The 16878-nt window shown below is 31.4% G+C and overlaps 2 protein-coding genes across 2 annotated transcripts in view; both read right to left on the bottom strand.

Annotated features, from left to right (window-relative positions):
• Window positions 1–1146: 1146 nt before the first annotated feature.
• On the bottom strand, window positions 1147–9007 carry LOC109545186 (vesicular inhibitory amino acid transporter). The gene is made up of 6 exons (XM_019915728.2): window positions 8576–9007; window positions 8303–8476; window positions 6802–6957; window positions 6592–6737; window positions 6297–6517; window positions 1147–4251 (listed from the first exon to the last, which is right to left on the bottom strand). The coding sequence occupies exons 1-6, from the start codon at window positions 8717–8719 to the stop codon at window positions 3434–3436; spliced, it is 1659 nt and encodes a 552-aa protein (XP_019771287.1). The 5' UTR covers window positions 8720–9007; the 3' UTR covers window positions 1147–3433.
• Window positions 9008–13734: 4727 nt separating this feature from the next.
• Window positions 13735–16878, bottom strand: part of LOC109545202 (orexin receptor type 2) — a gene marked incomplete in the record, with an annotated part of 65952 nt that continues 62808 nt past the window's right edge. Inside the window, 2 exon segments of the mRNA XM_048667395.1 lie at window positions 13735–14800; window positions 15071–15361. Coding sequence (XP_048523352.1) covers window positions 14669–14800; window positions 15071–15361 — 423 coding nt within the window.

The following is a 16878-nucleotide window of genomic DNA, read 5'->3' as shown; positions in this document are numbered from 1 at the left end:
TAGTAGATTCTGAAATTCAAATTGAATGTTCCGAATTGCTTAGAAAGTGTTTGCTTTCGCGTATTTTCTTCGAATTTGCTCCCCATAATAATTATCAAAAATTATTTTAAAAAAATTCCTATTGTAAATGAAGTGTTTGCGGACTGATTTTTATGTGAATGTTTGGTCACAAAATCAGTTATAGAATTAATAATAATTAATTAATATGTAATCTCTTTTTCTGGATATATGTATTGATAGCTAGTGACATTGTACCTATATGTATATGTATTTATGTAGGTATGGTTGCTTGTAAAATTTAATGCGAAATTGAAACCTTAGTTTCCTCGTTTTCTAAAATGATGGTGCTTTTATTATAAAAATTATCACATTTTTAATCATATCGAAATTGTTAAAAATACGTTCCGCTAATTTTTAAATAATCGGGAAATGCCAATTAATAAAGAAGTGCCTCTGGATGAACGTTCAAATGCTGGTACTAAATTGCATTAAAACTATTTTTTGCTTATAAAAACTCTGCCTACAAATGCACTAGGAGAGATATAGAGAGCTTCATGGACAACTGCTAATTATATAAATCGTATTTATCAACCGATAAGCAAAATATGTGAATAAAAAAAAAACTGCTTAATTAAATTCTTTCTTTGTAACTGGAAAAAGTAATTTTTAGCTCAGTTATATCAGTATAGTGAGTTGATGTTTTTAAATGTATCTATAAAATTTTTAAAAATTTTTATTGAACACATAATTTCTGTATCGGTTTTTCTCCTATAATGGACGTGGAAACAAATTGAGATATAAACAAAATATGCCTCAACTTTGCTCAACTCACAGCAGAAATATAGTAATAAAGTAGGTAATGGGTTTATCAAAAAAGCCGCCGATTAAAAATTTAAGAAGGATTTGTTAAAAATTCCATTAATTTCGTTTAGAAATGAGAACCTGGGGCATTCGCCTTAACCATGAATTCTACACAAAATTTTAGGAGTCGAAGGTTGCATAAAAATAACATTTTTTCGATTTATTAATATTCGCAAAAATAAAATAAAAAAAGTTTGTTTACAGTTTATTGCTTGTTAAATATTCCCATTATTTCAATTTGATTGTTTTTATTCATAGCACGGGTTAACTTATATACAAAACAGCAAAATTTTAAATATTTATTTGGCATTTACTCACATAGGATCATTTTCTTTCCGCTATAATTAATTATAATTACTTTATTATTGCATTGCATATTTCAATAAATAGCTAAATTCAAAAGAAACAAAAAATAACAATATTGCAGATAAACATTGCAATAGGTATATGGATGATTCGAAAATAGTAACTAGTTTTGTAGTAAAGAGTAACTAACTAGTTACTAGATGATTATTTTATACATCACCAGTTTTTCTTCTCAATAAACGCTTAATTTCAAATTACGCATTTAAATAAATATCGTTTTTATCTTGTACCACTGCCATTTTCAGATTTGCTGCAGTGCATAATACATAATCGTATAAATTCTTTGCATACAGAGTGTTTCAAACAACATACACTTACTCCCGATTTTAATCACTCCACTTAAAATAACGTGAACAGTCTTCATAAATATATCGGTTTAAAGGACATTTTTTGGGAGTAAAGTTTTGCAATTCCTGAAGCACCTTTAAAATCAATTAAATGTGTGTTCATTTTAGAAACTTCTTTGTTTTTCTCATTTTTTAAGATCGAGAAACATTTCCGATAATTCCGCGTGTCAATAGGGAAACTAACAGTTCAGGTGCAAATCTTAATTTTCAGTAGTCTTAATTTGTTTGTTTCATTATTGCTAGTTTTTCATACTTACTTATATTTATATATATTTGGAAAAGCTCTTTATTAATGACTCGGTTATTTCATGAACTAATTTGATGTTTATTACCAGTCGCATAACGATTCGACAAAAGTGGTTCTAGTAAATTAAAAATTTCAGATTTTCCGATGTTGATGAGAAATTACCGCTCTAAACCTACGTAAAATAAATTGCGGTAGCTCAAAAGATCAAGGTGTAAGCTTGGAAATGTTTTAAACTTCAGCCTTCTATATGTATCGGGTAGACTTACATTTACAGCAGATCTTCATATGTTAAATCAATCGATTCTACTCTAATAATTCGCATATGTTGCTTTAAACACCCCTTGTATATTTATTCAAATTGATGAGCAGCTTTAAGTAGAAGCAGCAGATATGCTTATTTCGAATTGTTTTTGCAAACTTTAACAAACTTTGCTTCTGGATAGGTGTTTGATGTAACATGTAAATACTCCAAATTTTTGTATAGAAAATAGTGCTAAAAAAATTGAAAATAAATCAGTGATCACATTAACCATTTCTTTTTCTGTTCCTCTTATATTATTGTCGTTATTACGGTTACTAGCGTTATTATTGTCTATAATTTTTACACTCAATATAACAACTTTTAACAGCTTTTAAAACTAGTTTCTAACATTTTTTACGATACGTTTTGATACATGTAGGTAGGTTGTTATTAAATATTTTTTTTACACATTTAGAACATTTTTTAAATACAGTTATTACAGATACACACAGCATGTTATATGAAATTGTTAGAGGGCAATTGATATTGACTACATCGTTTGCTCCATACACCCTTTAACGATTTCTTCTTTAACTTATTATTAATAAATTATTTATTGGAAGACAATGTTACAATCTTTGGAAGACTTTAGTTTCTTGGAATCACCATAATTTTAGAGTCTATGATATTCTACAATATACGCGATAAATACACTTATTATCTTACAGTATCGAATCAAAAAGTTGCCTTACTAATAAGAAATTGACTATTCCTAAATGACTGCGTTATCTATTAATGCGACAAAATAATTAATTTAGAGGTATTAATGTTTCTGTATGAAAACGAACGAAAAAAAGATAACATGAKATTTAATAAACTATTTGAAATGAAACATTGACTTGCTGGAAATTTGCTAGCCGTAAGTAGTAAAATTGTAAACGAAGACTTACTTGAAATTTAATTTGTATAACGCATTATAAACTTTGCGCAAAAACGTCTCATAATTGGTTGACTTAATACTAGGCTTTTATATAATTTACATTATAAAAAAATGTATACTTTTGTCAGTGTACTTAAAATGGAAGACTTCGTTGGCATATTTTAAGTATGGTTGCTTTCACTTCAACTGATTTGACCGTAATTATTGTCCACGTTTAAATGTATCTTGTTCAGATATGGTATTGCTACTGTTTCAGGAAGACCGATTATTTACAACCCCTGTATTTTTTGGAGGCTATGAATTTTGGTAATTATTTTGGTTTTTTTTATAATAACAAGTACTTAAACCTTTGGAAAATCGCAAATATTGCAAATTTTCCGTTAACACATGTTTGAATGGTGGAAAATTATTTTCTCAGTGGATTTTATAACTTAGAATGGAAGTCCAATTGAGAAAGCATCAATAAGTGCCCTCCCGGAGTCAAAAATTCCGATCACTCCAAAAATGCATCCCAAGTAGATGATAAAATAATCAAAAAATATCGTTTTCCTATCCAGAGTGTTGCCTTTGAGTTTAATGTGAAAGTAGGCAGGCCAGATAAAGCTCAACATGGTTCCGGTAAAGCTTCCAATAAATCCCATTAAAATTTGGAAATGCGGTATGAAACACGCCATTAGGATCGTAAATAATACGATTGCAACTCTCCATGCCAAGCCCCACACTTCCAAATCGCCATTTTTATCCCATATTGTTGGAAACGGAGTTTTCGGTTTACCTCGAAAAAATGCCCTTTCCAACAGCTCGCAAGCTGCATAGTATGGAAGCGGATAGCTTAGTAAGGCTTTAATTACCAGGCAAGTGTTCACCAATCCTTTGAACCCTGGAGAGTGCAAATTGTTGGTGATCACCTGCTGAGTATCGCTCTGGAAGGTCAGAAAGCAAATGTAGCCAAATACCGCTTTGAATACGGCAGCCCAAACGTGACTCCAGTCCAGCATCCAGTCAAACTTGGAGGGATCCTCCATGTTGCCTTCTAAAGTGGGCAGAAATATTTGAGAAGTATAGGAGAAAACGATTACTCCTAGGCTGATAGGGAAGTTTTTGAGATCCAAAGTCCACTTAACGTTGCTCCAGCCCCAATCACCAATTTCCAGCAGGCAGTAGCCGATAATGATCACGTTGATGAAGATGTGGGACATTGTGCACCAAAATGAGAGAAGTGAGACGCTCTTGAGGGATTTAATGAATCCTGTTGGAAATTCATAAAATGTGGGTTTAGTTCAGCGGAGCTGGTTTTTTATAGCCTCTAAAAGTTCATGTTTGTGATTTTCAATCCAAAGCGACTACGTTCTAGCCAAGTAAAAGCTTTGATGCAAAACCGAATACGAAACTTACATCAAATGTTTTATATGTTTTTAAAGTATTATTAGTAGAATAATGTTCGAGATATCTGGATTTTCAGTCAAATAAAGTACTGACTTAAATAATAAAATATTCAGACACCCATTTAAATATTTTTACGATAAATATTGAATATACAAATACATAATTTAAAGTTATACAAACTTCTTATTGGTTTTTTTAAATAAATAATGCGATCATTCTATTATTGGATTATTTCGATATCTTATTATGGGACAAAAGTATTTTATTTTATTATTTTTATTACTAATTTTGGATTAAAATTTGATGAAAAAATACTCAGATTATCAGTATCACACTTAACATTCTTCCGTGTTAAGTTATTCTCTTTTTTTTCTTCCAACTTATAACATGCTTTAAATTAAAAATGATGTAATATTTATGTGCGTGTTTCGTAAAAATAGTTCTGTTTTATCTCTCTGACCAGAACTATGGGAACATCTACTTACATTTTTGGGAAACTATGGGACTATTTACTTTTAAAACATAATTTGTCTTCCTTTCCTCAATTTGTTCTTTTATAAGATAACGAATCAAACACAAAAGGGTTGTGCTTAAAATCTAAAATCTCGGTTGCAATTCAAAAATCAGTTTTATGTAGAAGTAAAAAAAATGTTCTTATCTTAAGCTTAACCTTAACATTAACTTGTATGTAGATTATTGTATAATTTTTGAGAAATTAAGCTGGTTTTCCAACGCCTTGAAATGAAAAGGGAAACTGATAAAACCCAGAAGAGTTTTGATAAAATCGATACAAATATCGATTTTATCATGTTATTCAAAAATAATAGTCATACGATCTATAAATATGCAATAAAAGTGTAGTTAGCGCACTTCAGTTAGAGTCCACACCAATTAATCAAAACCTGGTTTTAAAGCCAATAATTTAAAAATAATAGAGAACGCGCTCGCAAATGCTACATATTTTAACTTTTGATGCCATACTCGTACATTGCTTAGGAGAGCAAAAACTGTAAATTCTATTACTATAAGGTCCTAGAGATCGCAAATTTAATAAAATGGTAAATCATACGCTTGATATTAACAATCTGAGCAATATATTAATTTATAAAAGATGATATAGAGAAACTATAAAAATAAAATTAGAAAATACCGAGAAAAACTATATAGACAAAAACATAATTAAAAATGGGAATATGAAAAAAGCTAATAATATTAAGCAGTAAATTAAGCATATGGAGTAAGCAGGGAAATACGCAAGACGCAGTTGGCAGTATGGGAGTCCCAAGAAATTGAAATGGAAATAAAAATCGTAGAAAATAAAAATTAACCATGAAAAAAATTAAAAGGTCTAGGCACTTGCAACAGAAGCAAAGATTGATAAGGTTTGGAGCTATAATAGAAAAATAGACAACAAAGGCAACCGGTTTCACCAAGAGAATAGTAGGTGGTAAGAAAGTGGACATTTAGGTACTCACAGAACAAGGAAAATTTACAAAACGTTGAACAGAATGCAATCTAGAATTCTTTGCAACGCAAAAAAGCAATGAGTGGCTGGAGCAAATACTACTGCAGATCATATATTTTATGTAAAACAAAGCACATAATAAAAGAAATAGAAAAATTCCCAATTTTCAAAGAATCAGGGAAAATAACATGACTTGTTTTAAAAGGATGATATATAAAGGGATATACTATAAGAATGAGAAAAGTATTTGAAAGTAATATTAGAACACATACAATACGATCTCCGATCATATAAATGGAAATAAATTCATATCTTTGGCAGCAAAAATACCTGATGATATTTAACCGAAACGTATGCACCTAATAATCGCTGTGAAAGTTGCCTTTTAAATGAGCGAATATCCTGGAATTTCGCACACTCTTAAGAAAATGATTACTACTTACCTAATGGAAGCAGAAAAATGCCGATTAGCATCATCCAGGATCGTGTGTCAATTGCTCCTTCGGGAAATGTTCCAATCATTAGATCTCCGCAAACCACCACGTAAAGAATGCAGGTCATTAGCAGTTCTATTATTTGAGCAATGCTTACTATTTTAGCACCATAATTTTTGCCGAAGCACTCTTTGGCAATGGCCACGTAAGAGTCTCTCACACGTATCCGTCTAAAAAAATATTTGAAAAATTAAACTTTTTAAAACTTTAATTTCCTTTGGGTTAAAGAACTTTATGTTCTAACCTTCCAGTTTGCAAGTCAATTTCATAAAGGCAATCTACTAGTATTTTTCCGGTATAGCAGCAAATTTGAGCCACGAGAATCATGGCTGCGATTGCCCAATACCCTCCAATTTGTACTGCAAATGGAAGGGATACAATAAACATTCCCTAAAAATTTAATTAAAAAAAAACAAGTGGGAAATTGTATATTTCGTTTTTTCCATATGCTCACTTGAATAGCGTTGGTCACATTCCAAGCGGCTTGATATTCGTTAATTTTTACATCACTTTTTCCTTCAACAAAATCGCTTCCTTCTGAGAAATCCACTGATGACATTTTGCTTGACTGCTTGATGATTCCTCCTTGGGCATTATTGAAATCACTCTCCTAATAAGAAGATAATTCAGTTTAGATTATTCATTATAAATGGTGTTTGAGAGCAACTAAAAAATAAGGAAATATTGGGAACAGAGCATATTAAACATATTCAAGAAGATGCTATGTGCCAATCAATATAAAAGAATTGCCGAATTTGTTTCTTTTTCAATATAGAATTACGAAAATTTTTGTTGCTGTGATTCAATAAAAAACGAACTCCAGTGTTTTGTTGATCAAATGTCCAAATGCTTAATCCATTAATTTTTATTATTTTGTTTTTAGTCACTAAACATATCTGACAAATAAAGCGGGATATGAAAATTAGCGCAAAATAGTAAAATAAAACCTGAGATAATTGTAAAATTGCAAACTTATGTTAGGTTTTTTAAACGTTAATCCGCGTGTTTGAAAAATACAATTTAGCACTAATATATATATTCTTAAATTTGTGCAGTAAACGTACGAAATAAAGACATCTCGTGTATACATAAGTATATGGATTCGTTGCTGTTTTTCAGTTGTGATATTCTGTACATTAATAGAGTTGTGTTGCTTTTAACTTTGTTCATTTTTCCCAGACTGGCTGGGAATGGGTTACGTTTTTTCTTTAATTGCGACTTCAAAAATATTCTCATCTCGGTTATTTCAAACTCTCTTTTAGATCTTTTAAACAGACTAGAATACATGAAACAGCTGAAATTCTGACATTGATTTGTTAAATAGTCTTCGAGGCAAGGAAGTTGAACATTTTCAAGCATAAACTCAATGAATCAATACGACTTTTCAAATATATATTTTAGTAGGAAATTATGATAATTTTTTGCAAGAAAAATATAGCTATAGAGTGACGATACTTTGCGAAAATAAATTTATATAATACATAGCTTGAAACAGTATTAAACAATCAGACAATTAGGAAAACCACTGACCAAATCAACCTCATTGGGAAGCACTGAATACCTATGAATGAAGTTATTTGAATTTTACCGATAAAATGTACAAACAAAGTACAAATGAACAAAACTATTGAGTTTCCTCTCAATTAAGAAATATCCCCTTTTATTTGCAGCATTCCGCTTAAAATAATTTTGATTTGGGCAAAATATAATTTAGTTCAATCCAAATTATGTGAGATGAAACACTACATTGTTCTCAAACGTTATTTGAAGCTTTTGATCGAAATTTAACCAGGTTTTTTCCTATTTCCAAACAGATTGTATTTAAAAATAATTATCTAATCGTCAATTTTAATTTTCTATCAATTTCAAACAGAATATTTTAAGCATTGTAAATAAATAAAACAAGTAACTGGAGTTAGCATAAATAAAACAAGGCTCTTTGCTCGTTTGCTCACCTGTTGAAATCCTCCAGGTTCTCCAGCCTCCATTTGATTTTGCAAAAAGGGGTTGTTGGGATTTGAAGAACCAAAGGGATTGGTGCTGGATTGCATGTTTGACATTTCGTGGTGTTCATTGATGGTGCCTCCGTGTGTTGTGTGGTTTTGGTTCGGGAGCTGAGCGAAATGCACCTGAAGGAGTTGAATTACATAAAATAGGTTCATTCACTTGTTGCCATATCAAGATTTTGCGGTAAAATTAAGATTTTTTGAAAACATGCGGATACTTACTCGCTCCCCATGTCCATGTCCATGTCCTATCTGGCTAGGCCTCTCAGCGGGAGTAGAAGAGGGCAAAATTTGCCTTTTTATCTGACTAGCAACGTTTACGGCTGCACTCAGAGGCGGCAACTTAATACCCCCAAAACGATTCATTTTCCTTCAGAGTAACACCAATCTAGCCACTTATTGCAACTTTTCAATAGAAATTTAGTATTTTTTATTCACAACTTTCAGAGATCAATATCAGGTTTCTTCATGCGATTTTCCCTTTTCGACTGCTGATTAATCCAAACAACCCCCTTTCGGACTGTATCCTATCAGTTCAGTACTTCCCTGTGCAACCGAGTTTAACTAAAACACATTTTCCGTATAAACTTACTTGATTTGTTTAAACGTGGATTTTCATCTTGGAGGATGCCTGGATAAAACCGAGCGATTCTGGATGATCAAATACGCTTGTGCCGCACAGAGATGGAATCAGGGGGTTGATATCGATTAATTGGCCCCGATTCCTATAGGGCGGTATTTGAATAGGAAGGTTAGGAAGTGAAGAGTTTTGTGCTCGTTGTTGAGGTTTTGAGCAGGATGGGATTGAGAAAAATGTTGGTAAAATCAAAGTTGAGTTGTAACTAAAGTAAATTGACAGAGTATTAGTTAAGTATACTTTCAGCCGCATTGGATTAGAAGAAATTGTTAAAATAGAAATGCTAGCAAATGTAAAAAAATGGGCAACTAACGCAGCCCGAGGCATCTTGTATGTAGATTTTTCTAGCTAAAAGCAAGCTTGAGATTAATTTGCAAATCATTACGATTATATGGGGAACAAAACCTTAATGGCAGAAACCGAGTAACAGCTTCATATATTGTAAAAGCCGATACTTTGATCAATTTGAATTTTACGAACAATTTCCCTGTTTCCATATCTATAACATTTGGTTTAAGGATTGAGCTATTTGTAAGTAAAGTAAACTGAAGGAATTAAAACACATTTGCCGGAAAATATTAATGATTTGAGCTGCAACCTAAACAACACATTTTTTGGACTTTTTTTCTAAATTGAAAAACAGTCGTTACGGTTTAAGATTGCTTACATCAATACTTTCAAGAGTAACTCACTACATTGCTAGATGGCACCTTCTCTTAACACATATCTATTTTCTTTTTGGGTTCTATAAAAACATTAATTTGCAGAGTTCGTTGGTAAATTGACTTAAACATGAAGTAATTTTTAGCAGTGTTTGTTAGCTTTGTTAAGTAAAGTATAATTCGATAGATACAAATATTTATGGTGACTTCAAGATTTCTTATACTTACCTGGAAAAACTTGAGTGCACTCAGAACACATGATCATACATTTTTTAATTACAACGAAATCTAATTATGAAAAACTGATACAATACCATCCGAGAATTCGGGATAGATTTTCATGTGAAGAAAAGAAAACGCATTTTGTATAGCCTTAATTAATTTATTAAATATTTTAGTTTTGCGTAATATGTGATTTGAGACAGTTAATAATCGATTTTTGTAAATCGGCGTGAACTGTTTGAACTTGATTTGTGGAACAAAATATGTATATATATTTTTTTAAATACATCAATATTTCGATATTATGCGATCGTTTGAAGTGACCTTTCTGGTAATACAATCGCATCTCTCAGAAGCATTGTTAGTAATTTCAAAGCTTATCTGATACACATGCACATAGTTGTAATAAAACGTCCCTCAAAAATGCTTCATGTTTATTTTCCGCACTCAAAAGCCGAAATAACAGATTTTTGCTTTAAATTCAAGACATTTTCCGAAGATAAAACATTTGATTGTTGAAACGTGATATATTGTTTCTAGAGACAGTTTCAAATTGCAAATAATTGCAAAATTTAACTCAACGGATTTTTTTCTATATTTCATTATTTTCTGAATATAAAATAGAAAAATGTTCTATATGCCATTTTGAGAACATACAAACTTGTATTTTTAAGGGTTTTAGAAGTCTATTCTGTACTCGTCTCGCTAAACGGCGAATACCTCTAAAGTCAAATCTTTAGAACCCCGTTTCAAAACATTTTATGAAATGGTATTTCTCGTTCTACATCTTCCGCTTTCTTAGAGAGACATATTTTAGCTGTAACTCTAAAAATAACCAACCAAAGCATTGGCATACAAAAATAAAATGTCTGTACAATAATTAATACCTGTCGCTTTCTCCCAGAACAACAGAACTGCAACAGGAGTTCATAGCACGTTTCAAGAAGCTCTTAACTTCAAGAAAGTGCAAACATTTTTAAAGCGAAAAAACAATGAGGAATAGAATTTAACCAAATTTAACTACCAAAAACCATTCCGGCCAGTGAAAAAATGTAACTACCCCATTTAATTTTATTCAATTTAAATCTTATTTAGCTTTTACAATTTTGAATCGATTCAGATAATTTTTTTTTAAATCTTGGGTATTTTCAACTGAACCAAAAAGTTGGAAATACCATAAATATCCAAAAAGTAGGATTTGAGTGAAGCCAAGAGATGTTTTTTTTACCTTAAATCCCTTATACTAGAGAATAAAAGCACAATGCTATATAATTACACACGATTGTTAAATTTCAGGTTTGCTTAACATTCCGTTTTTTCATTCATGACGATACAACAACTCTGAAAGCAGTTACAATTTTTTAACAACATTATGTACTTCACCACTAACATATATTTAAATTGCACCATATTGAGCGTGTTCGATTTTTTGACCCAGGAGTTTATTTTTGTATCAAATTACTGTACTCGCAAAAGTAACAGAACTGGGAACTTAATGCATTGTCCATTGTTCTGGATTTTTGGCAAATTTTCTCGTTTGATTAGATTGGGGCACCCCATTATGGTATTTAATATTTCTATGTTCACATTCATATGACAATTACATTATATTCCAGCCTCGTGTGCATTAAGGCTTGCCACAAAGCTCGATTTTTCAAATACATGAATGAATTTGTGCAAATTTGCAGCTTATGTATGTCATATGAACGTGAGTTCCCGACAAATATTGCGTTATATTTTAATGTTCAAACTACTGTGCCTTGACGCATTTCTATTGAAATATAAATAATAGTAGCAGTTGGACAAATGTGGTCCAATCATTATCAATGGGTTGTTTGCAACATTTTTCTGATCAATTGAGAAATTTCTCGTCTTTATTCTAGTTTATTAGTCTTGTAGGATCTTTGAATTTTCATCTAGATGATCATATTTGAAACACTGTTTGCGAAAAATTGCACAGAGCTAAAAAGATAAAATCAAAAAGAAGTTTGTAAAAGAAACCTACTATCGGTATTCCTTGCCGTAAAGATCAAATAAGTAAAAAAATATTCCAAGTCCCCGAGGCACTCCAGTAAACAGAAAAACATACTCTGAAGTATTTTCTCGGTTTTATTCCGTTAATACGGAAAATACTTTCCTATTCTATTATAGAAACTTATTGAATCTTTGTGAAAGATAGGCTTTGCTAAACGAATTGTTTAGATGCCAAAATTGGTTTTTCTTTCAATTTTTGTTCTTGCAGGTGTTTTTTAATCGGATTAACTGTGATTTGAGTGGTGTCTCTATTAGCTAGAAAATCTGTTTTAAATCTTCCTTAAAAACTTAAGAGCCTTTTTCCTTTGACAATTCTTCCTGAATAACTTCATTTAATGTAATTTCAAGCATATCCAAAAGAAAAACTGGCCTCATAAAGCACTTGATGTCGATTTTACTTCAATTAAAATTTTAAGTCCAATTCTAGTTTTATATAAACGATCTCGAAAGTTTTAAACCAAAATTCGGCGAAGTTTTAAAGTTAAAAAATACCAAAACAAATTGTCGAGAACGTCTTAAAAGCCTTTAAACTTCGTCGATTAGATCTGGAAGAATATAAATTTGGTTTAGCGGTTCAGGCTGCACTTTTGTTCGCGTAGCTGATTGTAGCCATAAGCGATATACATTTGTAATCGATCTTTAATATAAAAAAGCTGAAGGGGTTTTGGCATTAAGCTGATAATATAGGCAATATTTATTGATCTGTTCTAAAAGGGCAAATATCGGATTTTTACTTTCCTAAACTTCAAGAAATTCCCTTTCTGCGCTTTAGGTTGTTAAAACTTTTGAAAATCCGCGCAAAATTGCCTTCGCATTTTATCCTATTTTTATAAGCAACAACATACAATATCGATTTTTTGGAATGAAATAGGTGAGCGTAGGCCACGTACCAATTGACCTTTCTGTCCATGCTATTTCCAGTATAGAAATGCGTAATTACTTGATAGTAATTTAAAGGTTTTCTAATTCCCAATTAGAAATCGAGGGAACCGCAGAACGAAACGGGATTGTCTTGTGACAAGATTTGTGTAGGATAGTTTCTCTTGTATAAGATTCTTTCTCTCATAGAAGTTCTAAAGTCGTTCAGTTGTGGAGGTTGACTTTCCATTTTGTCTGTTGTTAAGACAAGTATTTAATGGTTTGGCGAAAACTTAGTAAATTCTAAAGTAGTTTTTTGCCATAAATGTTTGCTTGAAATTCAGTTTAATTCCAATATGCGCTTAATCATTATCCATAATGACGGTAGTTAATTGAGCCATTTTAACTCATCAATGTTATGAAAATCTTAATCTCCTGTATAATAACGATAATTAAAAATCTCGTTTAAATGGATAGAATATTGGCGAGTGACACGAATTGATAAATGACGATTATACGACGAAACCAATAGAGGGAAAAGGCGACATATTTTTTGTGTTCGTCGTTGTAAGGAAAATTTATCTTGTCAAAGAATGGACTTGAAAAATGGAGTTGCTCCCATTTTTATTATTTGGTTTCCTTGCGGCATACAAACACATATTCTTAAATCATACCAAGGCCTTTAACACTTTTGAATGCAAGTTTTATGCAAACAATTCAGAATACCTCTACGAAAGTACGCTAAAAATAACGGTTTCATGTTGACTATAATATCTAAGGTGATTATTATTTCTGCTCCCGAAGCGAAATATTTTAATAAATTACAGAAGTTTTAGAGGTTTCGCCCATAAATCAAAAGTTGGTTTGATTTATTAGTCGATTTACAGCCTGATAAATAGAACTCAATCTAACTTAAGTTGTATAGGCACCTAAATATTTGGTAGAAAGCGAGTGCAATAAGAGACTGATTATAATTTTCCCTGATTTATTAAACAAAATATATGACCATTTATATACAGCTGAATATTAAACACCACATTTAATAGCAATAATGCAGATTTTTCTCAGTAATATAAGTATGTTTTACAATTTATTATCTAACGAATTGCAAAAGAAGCTAGAAATCAGTAAAGTCTTTGTAACATTTAGAAATCAATATACATTCAGATAGTTTATTGACGCATATTATTGGCCTACTTACAATATTTATATGGGATGTATGTATGAACATGGAAAATGTTCCAAGAAACAGTGGCTTAATACTAACATTCGTTTAATTATTTTATAAAATTATTCAAATTGCAAGAATTGAAACCTCAGATAACTGAACTTCTTCTGAATTTTTAATTCTTCATATTCTCGCTTAAATTTAAAACTTATATGTAGTTAATTATAAAACACAATGCTATAATAGTCACTAATAAATTTCTATTTGCACAGTTTGTTACATGATATATTTCAAAGTAAAGTAGTTTTATTATTTAGCAAACAAATACTTTTAATGCTCTGTAAACTTTATAAATCAATAGTGTGATAAAAATATTATAACAATTACTATGTACATGTTGATGCATGAATTATAATATACTTGAAACTAGTTCCGTTTATAAAAAGTTTAAAATTACAAAAGTCGCATATTTTAGTTTTATAAAAAAGGAACTTTTTTACCATGATTAATTGGAAACTAAGTCAACTTAATCAAAGAACCTTTAAATGACCACTGATCACTTCCTACACAATTTGAAATTTTGAAAACTTATTGAATAAAATCTAATACTAATTTAATTTCGGAAGCTTCCCCTGGATAATTTTCTGCTATTTACACTGTATACACCACTCTGTGATTCGAACACTCTGACTAATAAAATTTTGATTTTTTTAACTGGATAAATTCACTGTTATCTACACCGCACAAGTCCTGGTTTTTTGAGAGGACTGTCTCCTGCTGATTCCAAAGTCGTTGGGAGGATTAAGTAAAGGTAAAGCTTTGTTGGCTGGAACTTGAAATCCTGAACCTGAACTGTCGGCCGCCCACTAAAAAACGTTTAATTTTAAATGTGTTCCAGTTACATGAATTAACGTTGTAAAACATTCAAGTTACTCAACGGGGAATTATTAAATAATTAACAATTCCATTCCTTAAGCACTAAGCCAAGCCACATTTAGAAGAAGACAATTTATAAAATATTTTCAGTTTGTTAGTGTCAAAAGTTTATTTTGGATCGCTTTAAATCGGGCTCGGAAATATATTATAAGAATTGAGTGCAAGAATCTTCTCTAAAACGACTTAATAAATTTACGTACATGGTTCATGGGGTTGTGTTTCTTCCTCCTACATCGAATTTTAAATTTCAACAGGCTCTTGATTGAATTTCTGAAATTCCTGGACAGAGCACAGTAAATAATCGGGTTTAATGCTGAATTTGAGTGGCCCAGCAATAAGAGATATACGTTAACGGACTCTGCTTCTGTATGGCCTGTTATGTTCATTACCAAGTTCATGATGTGGTAAGGCAGCCAACAAGCAGCAAATACCACAGCTAGCAAAAGTAAGATGCATGCGACTCTCTTTCTGGATCTCATCACTCGATTTCTCTGGAAATAAAAAAAAATCGCTGTCAGTAACAGTTTCAGTGTAACTTGTTCAAAGGAAATTAATTACTACTTTCAGTGCCATTTTCAATAGTTTCGCCCATCCAAAAATTTCAAGAGTTTCTTCTGGCAGGGGTATGATACCATATATCACAGGCTAGTAATTTTCTGGATAATATGATTCCGACGCTCTTAAGAGAAAAAGTCTGGAATAATGCCAATCTGGTCTGGAATGTCCAATATGTTTCTGCCAGCTGTTTAAGTTTGTGTATAACGCGTGTGGCATTAGCATAATGCCCTTTTTCACTTATGTGATAGTTCTTAAGCGTTGGTGTAAGTTTAATTTATTTCCGCTTTGTGCCATATTCTGCTTTTATGCAAGTTGCTTTAAATGCAGTAAAACATTGAATTCCTATTCATTTGGGTTAAAGACTTACTACTGTATGCATTCACAAATGCGAAAGCGATTTGTGGATCAGCTTCCAGTAGCAACTTTGATTATAAATTCGAATTCTCCTCTATATGAGAAACAGTGAACTGTACAGCAGTTAGTCTTATTTTATGAAAAATAATATTTTTTGTTAACAATAACAAAAACATTCTCACTTAAAAAAAAATCCTGTCATAATGCAACAGTTGATGCAAAGTAGTGCGGAATGGTTACAAAACATGTTTCAAACATGCATTAATTTACAGAGAATGATGATTCAATAGTGTTCTTCCACTTCACCACAAGTAAATTCAACGTACAGGATGGGCCAATGCAAAGTTTTCGCCCCGATTAAATTCAGTTGCTACCTAAAAACCTAAAAACCAAAAATGCCTTATTCTAGAACATGGAGAGAGGGTGGCAGTTTTTGTAAACTGTAGTCTGCAAATTAATCCGTGAGAAAAAAATTTAGTTGCTGATCTTTCGATAACCCCGTAATCTCTAAAAGTGGAGTTTAGAAGTTAAGGAACTCATGCTGCATAATACAATATCATATTTTTTTCTGAGTAATCATCATTTTTCCCAAGAACCTATATGTTATTCTGGGAACGATACTTTCTTGAAGGAAATTAAAATGCATCTGCTCGATTAAATTGCCTTGTAAAAAAATGGTTCAATTTATTACATTTCAAACGTGTAAATTCAGACTACCATACACAGAGAGAAATTGATATGAGTGTTGATTGTGTTTGGCCAAATACAATACCATTCTTTCTCTTTGAACGAAAGTGAATGAAAGATTCTAATCTGATAAATTCTAATCTAATGTTGTTATTTGCCACTTTTTGCAATCATAAAATTAGGCTAGGGCTTTGTGGTGAAAAATTTGGAACCTCTAAAGCTACCTCAGAGTGGAATGAAATTCTGTAAAAATCAACCATTTTCCGCGTTTTTTGCAATATTAATTGCTTCATTTGGCTATTCTTAAGGAAAACATCGCTTTTACAGAACTGTTACACCGTTTTTCAATAAAAATTATGAAAGCACTTTTTAGATTAAAGTTAAACGAATGTAAAACAATAGAAAAAAA

The sequence above is a fragment of the Dendroctonus ponderosae genome, unplaced genomic scaffold, assembly GCF_020466585.1.
Source record: "Dendroctonus ponderosae isolate FM_Combo_2020 unplaced genomic scaffold, Dpon_F_20191213v2 Dpon_F_20191213_6, whole genome shotgun sequence".
Classification (NCBI taxonomy): domain Eukaryota; kingdom Metazoa; phylum Arthropoda; class Insecta; order Coleoptera; family Curculionidae; genus Dendroctonus; species Dendroctonus ponderosae.
Note: the sequence above shows the minus strand (reverse complement) of the source record. Positions and strands in the feature narration are given on the sequence as shown.